Source organism: Pithys albifrons, chromosome 19 (assembly GCF_047495875.1).
Source record: "Pithys albifrons albifrons isolate INPA30051 chromosome 19, PitAlb_v1, whole genome shotgun sequence".
NCBI lineage: Eukaryota > Metazoa > Chordata > Aves > Passeriformes > Thamnophilidae > Pithys > Pithys albifrons.
Genome location: NC_092476.1, coordinates 7,803,424 through 7,814,378, shown reverse-complemented (window position 1 = coordinate 7,814,378; position 10,955 = coordinate 7,803,424). Strand labels below are relative to the sequence as shown.

Here is a 10,955-nt window from a genome sequence, read left to right as displayed (position 1 = left end):
GCAGCCCAGCAGGGGGAAGAGCAGCCTGAGAGGCTGTGGGGACTCACTTTGGGCACCTCTGTCCTGCTGGTAGCACTACTCCAGGAACCAGCATCCTTCCCAGGAGCACATCCCAGCCCCATCCTGCCCCTCGCTCCGCAGGGACAGCCTGGGAGCCACCCAGCCCCCACTGGTTCTTTCTGGGGGCACCATGGATGCAAACCCCCATGTGTCCATCCAAGCCAGCTGCTTGCCCTGGGCTTTTTCCTTGCCCAGCTCCACATCCACAGTGGGCACCAGCAGCCCCTCAGTGCTCCCCCACCACAGCTCTGCCCAAGAACTCCCAGAGAAGGGCTGGGTGTTGCTTCCCCTTTAATTCACCACTTGTCAGGGGGAGGGTTAAAAAAAAATCAATAAATAAAACAACTTAGGATGCTTGAAGAGGATGAAAATCCTGAAACTGCAGTCTGCTGGTGGCTTGCCCCATTGCCACATAAGGGGAAGGGTATCTCCTGCCCCTGTCTCTCCCCACCACCCCATCCCAGCACCACCAGGTCCAGGTGGGTTCAGACGTGGTCAGACGATGCTCCTCAGGAAGAAAATGAAACCGAAGTTCAGGACATGGCCGTTCACACTTGGCTGGTGATGAAACAACCCCCAGAGTCTGATAGCCCTGGGAGGAACCTGTCCCACCTCCTCGGCTCCTGCAGAGCTTTGAGAAAAAAGCCACTCGGTGCACGTCATGTGCTGCAAACACGGTGGGGACACCCCCCATCACAAGCAGTCCCTGCACAGAGCCACTTGTCCTTGCTGGTAGTCACGGCAGGGGCAGAGGCGCCGGTACTTGGTGTTGTAGCCAGCACAGCTGAAGAGCAGGGGCTCCTTCTGGAGGTAGCACTCGTGGACGTTCTCGGCCACCGCGGGGTACAGATGATTCATCTCATACTCGGTGCTGTCGCAGGTGATGCTGAGTCTGGGAGTGAAGGCAAAGGTGGGTCAGTTCAGTGAGGAGCCTGCTTGGGGGTTCACTGAAGGGTTTTTGTCCTTCCCAGGGAGGTTTCTTAGCTAAGTGTGGGGGCAGATCTTTGCTGATCTATGTTTGGCACCCCTTGGCTAGAGCGTGTGCTTGTCACCAGCTAACACATCACACAGGAAAGAACAACCTTGCAGCTCACCCCTCCAGCCCACAGATCACTCCAACCCTTGTGTGGGCCATGGATGGCTCAGGATCACCCACAAAATCTTAGGACCCAAATCTTAGGACATGGACTCACTGATCCTCGTGGGTCCCTTCCAACTCAGAATATCCTATGATTCTTTTATAGCCCCTTGCTGACCGACAGGTCAGTCCTTTCTCCATGGACACCTCCTACAGCAGCTAACATTCCCTGGAATGGACATGAGCTCAATGGATACTCACAAGTCCCTTGCTAGCTGGGATTAGCCAGAAAACTGGGATGGAGACCCACAAATGCCCCGAGGGGCAGGAAAAATGCTTGGTGTGGATCTCAACATCCCTCCCCTCTCACACGCAGCTTGAGCAGCAGCACCAGCACTGCCCTCCCACCAAACCCTCTCAGTCCCTGAGCCAGCTCATTTTAAGTTCTGGAGGAGGGGATGGGGAGGGGAGAGAGTGAAACCCAAGCCCCAGCTCTAATTTATCATATAAAAATGTCAGTGGGACATGCAGAGCCTGCCTGACCAGCATGACAGCACTGGCAACGCTCGCATTTTAATTGCCCGCAGAGCCGCACAGAGCCCAGTGGCAGATTTATACTCTATTAAAACTTCACCACTGTGTGTTCAAAATGCAGTTTTATAGAGAGAGACATTTAAAAGGAGAGAGAGGCAGAGAGCACAGAGGAGGTGGAGAGAAACAGGGTGAGAGAGAGGCAGAACCGTGCCTGGCAAGGCTGTTGTTGCCTTCTGAAGTGAGAAGCTGGACAAGAAAGTCCTTGCCTGCATTGCCTTGGGCATGAAGGCACCTCAATGGGATTTCATTAGAGGGGATATGAAGAAAATGGGTGCTGGGGATGGAGGGAACAAAGGGAACATTGTCTGGCTGTTGATACCTCCCCATACCACTTCACTGAGAAGGTCTCAACTCACTGGAGAAACACCTCCTCCTTGTTGAGGAACCTGAAGAAGGTGGGTTCACAGACCAGCCCATGCCGCCGGCACGTCTCGGTGCAGGTGTGCTGAGTCTCTGACACCCACACCTGCAGGGAGTCCACGGGGGGCCAGGCATGGGGGTCCCTGCTGGCACTGGGGGACCACACCAGGTGAGTGGCATTGGGTGACAGGGCCAGAGGGCTTGGAGAGCTTTGCATAGCAGGACTCTTGGTCTTGGGAGGCAGAGGAGGAGACGACGTGGTGCAGAAATCCTAGTGGGACAGAAGATAATGGGTCAGTGTGCTGAGGGACAGGGAGAGATGTTAAGGAAGGGGAAGGGAGGCTGCTGGTGGGACATGGGATGATGAGTTTGCTTATCAGGGTGAGGTAATTTGTGTGCATAGATGGCATTTCTTGCTGTGCGGGATAAACACACTGGCCACCTCTGCTCCCAGTGCTGCCTTATTCTTTGCAGCAAAAAAGCCTTGACCCAGCCCCAGCATCCCCAGGTATCCTCTACAACCCCCCAGCATCTTTGCTTCATGACAAACCTCACCCAGCCCCACCTCTTGGTGCTTTCTGCAATTAGAACACTGGCTGCACAATGCCCATGGGAGGGCAAGGATCTTCCCCAGGGAAAAGAGGGAAGGTTGGCCAGGAGAACAGAGATGGTTTGTGGGAAGGACAGAGGTTCTCCCCCAACCTGGTGCTGAATGTAGGCATGGATCCGCTCCAGCATCCCCTCGCAGGTGTACTCATAAGGCAGGTAAGGGTCCACCTGTGAAGGGGAAGAGCAGAGCACAGGCAGCAAGCAGGGACAGCCTTGCCCTGCCCAGTGTCCCAGGACAGCAGTGCCCTGGGCATGGCTCTCCCACCTGCTGAAGGCCACAGCTCATGTCTGTCCACCAAAGCAAGCAGGGAAGAATCCTAGGGCTGGAAAAACCTCACAAGCCATAAAGAGCTAGAGAGAGGGAGAAGGAATACTTTGGGTTCAACCTGTGTATTGGTGAAAATGAAGTCACCCTGTTCCATTTCAGCCTCCCTTTTCTCTACTTTTGGTAAGCTATAAAATCACATCAAATCAAACCAGTTTACATGCAATAGGTCACTTTGACCTAAAGGATCAACTGTTTCAGCCCAGGAAGCACTCTGCAGCTATGGGCAATGGGGAAGCAATTTTAAAATACAGGGGAGGAGGTAGGACTCGTAAAGATGCCAAGTTAATTCAGAGCAAAAGCATCCTGGTGGTGCCCCAGGTCTGGTCCAGCATCCTCTGTTCCTCTGACCTCAGCATGGCTCTGCCTGCTCAGAGAGGAAAGTCCAGGCTTTGCTACCCTGGCACTCTGACTCACAAAACTGGCTGGGGAAAAGCCCAGAGCTGGAACTAGCTGTGCACAATAGAGGTAAAAACATCTCTCTTTTCCCACTGCCACATTGCTGAGGGTTTGCTGGGGGGAAGCCACTACCTCTGCCAGTGTCTGCTGGCACAGGCTGGGATGGGGCAGGGAGGCAGCAGCCGGCTGCACACTCGGATGGAGCAGGCATTGATGCCCACATAGATGTCAGTGCTGTCGCTGCACCTCCACGCTGATAAATGCTATTTACAAAGTCACCAGCACCTAAACCACAGAGTATTTTTAGTGTGGGTTATGAAACACTGACAATCTTCAGGAGACTCTGCCTGCACTCACATCCCAACATTTCTCTGTCCTGAGAGTCGCCCTTGGATCCTGGCATGGTAAACATGCTCCTCTGCAATGTAGCTCAGCAGTATCCCCCAAACAAGCATGTCCCTGGCACTGTGGTGGCACAGGCTCCAGGGGAAGCAGGCAGGAGCAGCACTGCTTGCTGCCCTCAGTGGGGGGGATGTGCATGGCCATTACCCCAAAGTCCAGAATGATTTTCCCCATGGGAAGAGCATTGCCACAAGAGCTGTGTCACTGATGCCCCGCTTCCCTCTGGAAAAAAATTAATTTTTAAGGAACTTTCTGCCCTGGGAAGACATATTTTTCCACACTCCCTTATTTTTCCACAGAGATGTTACATGAGCCACAGGATGCTGTGCTTGGAAGGAGCTGGTCCTGTGACCCCCTTTTCTCTGTGTATCTCTGCAGAGGTTCATGCAAAAGAATCATAAGCAAAACCACCCCAAAGATAATTAATCCAGAAAACACTGCTGCTTCTATTTTCTGAGCTCTGCACCTCCAGAATAGTTATTTCCTTTTGAAGTACCTGTCAAACCCAAGCTCAAAGGCTCAGTCTGCTGAGAACCCTCTAAGCATCTCCCTGCCATAAATATCCCACCTGAGATCTCAGCCAGGCTGGAAATCACAGCTGCTCTATCTAATTACAGATGTGCACACTAATCAGGGCTGACACAGTGACAGGCACCAATCCTGCCTCTGAATTCCTGATGGGCTCTCAGTTAACTGGGGCAGAGTCCTCAAAAAGGAAAAGAGCAAAACTGCCCATCTCAGTCGCACAAAGCCAGGCTGGGGGCTGGACGCTGCCTGGTACCAATCAGGGGAGAAAAAGCCCCTCCTTGCTCAGCATGATCAATGCTCAGTCTCAGCACTTGCTTTCATGACTGCAATGCTGGGGGGCTTTTCCCAGAACCTCATTTTGCCAGGCACAGAGCAGATAAAACTTCAAAAAAAAGCCTCATTCCCCCAAAACACCACCATGGTACCCAGTGGGATGCAGCACAACACAGCAGGATGGAGACAGAAAACCTCCTTGTGCCTGCACATGTATCCAGAGCTGATGTTCCAGGTGCAATCCATCTGCCCACAGACTCCCACAGGCCCAGGAGGGTCCAAGGGCATCAGGAGCCTGTGGCCAGAGCCCACCACAGGCTTTGCTCCTCCAGCCTCTCTCCCCCTCAGGGTGTTCCCCAAAGCCTCTTGCTCTCCCCTGCTTCCTCTCCCAGTCTTGTTAGGATTCAGCTCATGCACCCAGGACTGATAGAAAATGCCAGTTTTGAAAAGGTAATTGTTTAATTAAAATCTGACAGGCTTGGCCTCTTCTTCACAGCCTCATCCTTAACGGTTCACCCTGTGTTGGGAGATCAGGATATCCCCACAGCCCTGGGAGGGAGGAAGGTGGAGACCACTGCATGCCACTGCCTGGCAGAACAATCCACAGGATGCCACGGAAGAGAGTGGAGGGGTTGGTGAAGATGGTCTTTGCCACCCCTTCCCCAGTAAAGTAACACACAGCCAGAGGTCTCCAGCCCCAGCACTCTCCATCAGCCAAACAGGGAGTTACTGGTGTCCCATGGGGATACCACAATGACAGCCCTGGTTTTACAGCCTCTAGCAGGAAGAGAGCAGTAAGTCTTCCTCACTCAAAAGGAAAAGGGGAAAAAAACCCAAACGTCATCAGACAAATGAGTAGAAAAATAATGCAGTTCTCTGCTGGCACGTAACAGCAGGCTGGAACATTTTAACCAGCTATTTTCGCTGTGATGTTTAATGCGCCGCTCTTTCAGGCATAGTCTGAAATGTATAATTTTCCATTATAGTCCTGTATGTTTGACTTTAATATAATGATGCCTTTTTCCCTTCACTACACCAGAATATTGGGTCTATTAAACTGCTTGTGCCAGGACTACTTTTGACAATGGAAAAAGCTGAAGGCCCAGAAAATGGTGGTGCTTGCAAACCTTTTTCCTTCCCCAGCCTGTAACCCCTGGATAACAGCTGTAATCCATCACTGGGACCACCTCCTGGCATCACCTTTCCCAGGGGGACACAATCTGTCTCTTTGCCCCATGTCACTGTGCCAAGATTTGATCTCTGGGGCAGAGTGGTTTGGTACTTCCACGTTTTCAATTTTCTTCATAAATAGGTCAGGGATGCAAACCACCAGGGAAACCCAGAACTGCTCCAAGAGGATGAATGGCAGAGGCACAGCTTGCCAAAAGCCTTCCCCAGCAGTTGCAGGGTGACCCTGAGCGGGTGCCACCTCTGAAAGGACAAGAGAGAGGACCACAAGGGCTTTTCTGGAGGGAAAAAACCACACATTACAAACCCAAGCCACGTCCAAGCCGTGATTCAGCTCTCTCTCCAGAAGGAAGAAGTTTCTTTCAGTCAAAACTAGGTTGGTGAAGGATTCCAGCTGCATCCCAACCGCTCTGTTTGCACAAACACAGCAGCCAGCCCTGTCAGCAGAGCCAGTGGCTCTGAGCACACCACAGGAAGCTCTGGCAGCATGGCAGGAGCTGGGGCAGGGCTGGGGTTGTGGGATGGCACATCCCACCCCAAGCTGCAGCCCTGGGTGTCAGCAATGTAAACTGGGGTGCTGTACAGTCCTGCTGCAGAGTCACAGGGGCTTGGGGCAGCCACAGGTAACACTAAAATATGGCTGAGCATCCGCACATTTGCCCCAGAACCAAACCAGGACAAGCTTGTTGTCAGCTTGACTAGATCAGAATTACTGCCAGGTTCATGAAACCAGCCCCCAAAGTGGTTTCCAGCACCCAGCATCCTGCTTTCCAGTCCCTGGCACTCTGGTTCCCAGCACCCAGCACAGCTGCCACCAAGAAAAGCTGATTGGAGAGCATCTCATTCCACAACATCCCATACCCCCCAAAGTTTTACTGAGTTTTAGCCTGTAAGATGCAAAACCACAGCTGTGGGATAAGTGATTTTTCAGTCATGCAACAACAACAAAAAGTAGTAAATATAATCAATTTTGGGTCAGTTTCCAATTTCCAATGTTTCCACCCATAAAGGAAGGGGAAAATGTTGTGTTTCAGGTTCAATCTGTCTGAGCTGGTGAAGCAAAGGGAAATGCATCATTTTGGATACGAGCAATCCTCTCAATAAATTGGCAGGGTATTTCCAAACAAAGGCAGGCAGATGTGAAACAAAACCATAGTATTTCATGCCAGTAATTTTGAAATGAAATGTTTTGACAGAAAAAAATAAATTGATGGTGGTTATCCTGAAACACAGACAAATTTGTTAGATATTTCAATAACAAAACACCCCATTTTGGGGTGAAAAAAAAAGGAGTCAGTAAAAAAATTTCTCCAAGCTCCAGTACCTGGCTGGGAACAGCAACACTAACCAGCCCAGCCACCAGATTTCTGCTGCTCCTCCTGCTAATGTCCTTGTTTTCAATTCCTGCTGTAACAAACAGTATTTTAAAGACAGGATACCCAGTGAGTCCTGGAGCCAAAGCCCATAATAAGGCTTTTAAACCTGTAAGGTAGGTCAATTTTTAGGCTTAATTGCCTTGACTGCATCTCTAATAAAGCAGACTTTGCTATTTAAAAAGACAAAAAGGGGGGGAAAAAAAGAGGTTGCTGTAAGTTATTCACATTCACTCCCTGCTCTGCTTTGGGAGGATTTATACAATGTTTTTAAAAACCCCAGAGAGGTGAGTTGCAGGATTAACTTCTTGGAGAGAAGGAATTGCTCCTCTCCAGAGTGACTGTGTCTCACAATGCAAGGGGGTTGTCAGCAACTGGATTTATTCATTTCGGGCAAATTTAAGACTTCAGCCTTCCAGCACTTGATGGTAACTCCAGTGGCTGGGATGCTTTATAAGAAGGGACTGCAAGGTGGGGATCCCTGGTCCAAGAGTGGGAACGGGGAGAAGAGCTGAGGCAGGAGCTTGTGTTTGGGCTAAAGAGGGATAGGCATGGCAGTGGCACCACTCTGGTGAGTGCCTGGTGCTGGATACAGAGAGTCCCCACACCAGCTCCTCCTGCCCAGTGCCCATCACACCACCAAATCCTTCCCCAAAATCCTTTCTGTTCTTTTATTTTTAACCAGACATTATCATTAAGCATCTAAATGACCTGGTGCCCATGTAGTTGACACTGCAGTGCAGCACAGCTGCTCAGGAGCCAGCACAGCCCTCTCACCCGCTCCCTAATTCTCCAATCATTCTTTAATTATTTTAATGGCATCGCAGCACCAGGCTTCACTACTCTTTCTTCTTTTCTGGGAAGGCTGAAAATCAACTTCCCTCTCCCAAAACAGCTCCCGGCTGCCCACCCACAGCATTGCTTTCACTTCTGGGGCCGTCTCCAGCACAGATGGTAGAGGGTCAATCGCTGACAGCTGGCCCAGCAGCACAGCAGCAGGGATGTAATTATTTTTAATTTAATTCTAATCGAGATATGGGAATGAATGTGCAAAACAACAACTGTTTTCTTAAGTCAGGTTTGTTCTGTCTTTGTAAATTCATAGGGAAAATGAGAGTGAGGTGAAGAGCTGCAGCAATTGCCAGTGATAAGGTGAGAGACCTGGGCTGGTGGCATGGCCACATCACCTGACTGTCACAGACACTCACCTCTGCAGCCTGTAATGCAGAGAAAAGCAAGAATGACAACTCTCTGACCAGCATCACCCCTGTCCCTGCCAGATCCCACCCAACACTGTGAATCCTGAGTCCTCACAGCCCCGTGCAGAGCCCTGAGTTCACAGCACATCACCATCCTCACGAGGGGAAAGCTCATCCCAGGCGAAGCAAATTGCAAGCAAAATGGCTATCAGCACTTTTCTCCCCTGCAGGAAAATTGACTTTAATAATTTGGACAACTTGAAAGGCTCCTGCCACAGGGCAGGAGGTAAATATTCATGAGGGAGTGTTTCCAGAGCTGGCGCAGCGGGAGCGCTGCCTTCCCCAAGGGTTCTCACGCCCCCCCCCTTCCCTACATCTCTTCTTCCTTCACAGAGGCAACTCTTGAAGTTATTCCTATTGATTTGCTCAATCCAAACGCTAATGATCAACAGTAAAATGGGAGAATGGCAGGCACAGGGGTCTGCAGCACTCTGGATACCTGCAGGAAGGTGCTTTCTTGGTTTATCTTTGAATCACACCAGATCTCAGCACTGCTGTACATCTCCAGTCACCTCAGCCTCCTGCTTCCAATCTCATCTGCCTTATCTCAGCTTCTCCTTTCTCCAGCTCTGCCCAGAGGATCCCTCAAAGGCTCAGATTTGCCCTGGGGAAACACCTACTATACTTGGTACCAAAGCAAGGTGGGAGCACATGTTCCCTTGAGGCTGCAAGAGAGGAGGACTTCTTGATTTCTTCCTTGCACATGCAAGTAATTCCAAAGGAGAAGCAAGGAAAGAAAAGCAATTCATGTCTAAAAGGGAGAGCCAGGCACCAGCAACTGCTGCTGCTGCTCAAAACCAGCAGTGGGGAGACCACCCCAACACCTCCCCTCAGCCATACCTGGGTCCTCATGATGGTTTTGACAGCAGCTTCAAATTCTTCAGAGTTATTGTAGTCAACAGTCCACACATGTGGCTTCCCAATGAAGTCTTCTGCATATGGGTGTTGGGAGGACACCTGAAACACAGCAGTGGTAGCTGGATTTTGCAATCCCTGCTGCAACAGCTGCTCTGTCCCATTCACAGCTGTGATGGCAGAGGAGCAGCAGGCTCAGGCACAGACACATCGAGCTTTAATCCACTGCACACAGGGAGGTGCTGGAAAAAGGTTTCCTCTGAACCCAGCTGCCCTCTGACCTCAGGCTAATATGCTAAAATCCCTAATGGATTGGGATGGCCCATTCCCAACAACATTGAAATCCCTCTGCAAACCTGAATATCTCCATAATACAGGCAGAGTTTAACTTTGACCTCAACCATTTGTGGGTCTGGACAGCAAAAGTAGACCAAAGCAGTAAAGGTGTGTGAAGGCAACATGTCTCCCAGGTTTGCCAGCTCCAGAAATGAGGCAGAGAGAAAATCCATCACCACTGAAGGCTGGGAAAGTCTGGCACAAGGAGAAAGCAGTACTTGAAGCTGCATCTCCCTGATGCCACAGCCACCCACCTCTCACCAGGTGATTTTTGGGGTTCTACCTCTTTTGTTGCAGCCCCACATGGCTGTTAGGCATCCAGAGCCCTGATCTCCTCTGGGAAGGGGAGAGAGAGGTTGCTGACCAGAGGAGGTATTTTGGGGGCACCATGAAACTTCACAGAAGGGCCTGAACCCCTGGCAGCTGGAGGAGTAAAGCAGGGCATGCTCTGTGTTCTATTCTCCAGCTTGCTGTCCTTTCTCATTTCTTTCCCAACAGATTGATGTCCTCTTTCCCCTCCGGCATACAAACACCCTGAGGCATCTCACAGCCCTCGCCCCCTGCTGCCATCCCAGTTCCAGGCTGAAGCACAACCACAGCACCCACTGGGATGGGTGATAACACCAGAAGCTAATTTGGAGGGTTCATGGGGCAGACATGGGGGGCCAGGACAGCCCAGTGTCACCCACGCCCATGATGGTGCTGCCAAGTAGGGCAGTGGCAGGGCTGAGCTGCCTGGGGGTCCCAGCTCGCTCCCTGAGTATTGCACTGCATTATCCACTTTATTAATAATAAAAGAGGCAATTTTCTCAAGCCTTTAACTTTTAAAGAGTTCCTGCTCTACTTAGATTGAATTCCCAGTGATGGGCAAGCCTGGGAGGGATTTTATACCCCTGCAACAACATGGAGGTCCTGCCGTCCCTCTCTGTGGACAAAAGGATGAACAGGGGAGCATTGCCCCAGTTTGGAAGCAAGGTGTGGGTGGATGTGGGCTGGTGGGGAATGAGCTGGGGTTTGTGGTCTGCAGAAGGCTCCTGCACCCCCTTCTCCTTGGAACCCCCAAACCTAGAGCAGAACCCCTTGCATCCAAGTGCTCCAGATGGAGATGGTATGACATCGGGAGAGGGGACCCCATCTGCAGGAATCCACATGTGTGTGTTTGGAGGAAATCTCACAAAAAACCAAAGCAATCTCAGTTTAGCAAATGCTCTTCCCCAGGCTGGCCCAAAGCCTGGTGCAAAGGGGGTGGCTTCATCCATCCATCCATCCATCCATCCATCCATCCATCCATCCATCCATCCATCCCTCCCATCTGC

General features: G+C 51.1%; 1 protein-coding gene across 2 annotated transcripts in view; it reads right to left on the bottom strand.

Moving 5' to 3' along the window:
* Positions 1-334: 334 nt before the first annotated feature.
* The window catches only part of MGAT5B (alpha-1,6-mannosylglycoprotein 6-beta-N-acetylglucosaminyltransferase B), a 64,354-nt gene continuing 53,733 nt past the window's right edge, over positions 335-10,955 (bottom strand). Inside the window, exons 14-17 of one of the 2 annotated variants that reach the window (XM_071573502.1) lie at positions 9,289-9,405; positions 2,795-2,869; positions 2,089-2,363; positions 335-952 (exon numbers count right to left, since the gene is read on the bottom strand). In XM_071573502.1, the coding sequence (XP_071429603.1) occupies positions 754-952; positions 2,089-2,363; positions 2,795-2,869; positions 9,289-9,405 (666 nt within the window). In that variant the 3' untranslated portion in view covers positions 335-753. The remainder of the gene's footprint in view (positions 953-2,088; positions 2,364-2,794; positions 2,870-9,288; positions 9,406-10,955) is intronic. The other variant, XM_071573503.1, reaches the window with a different exon arrangement.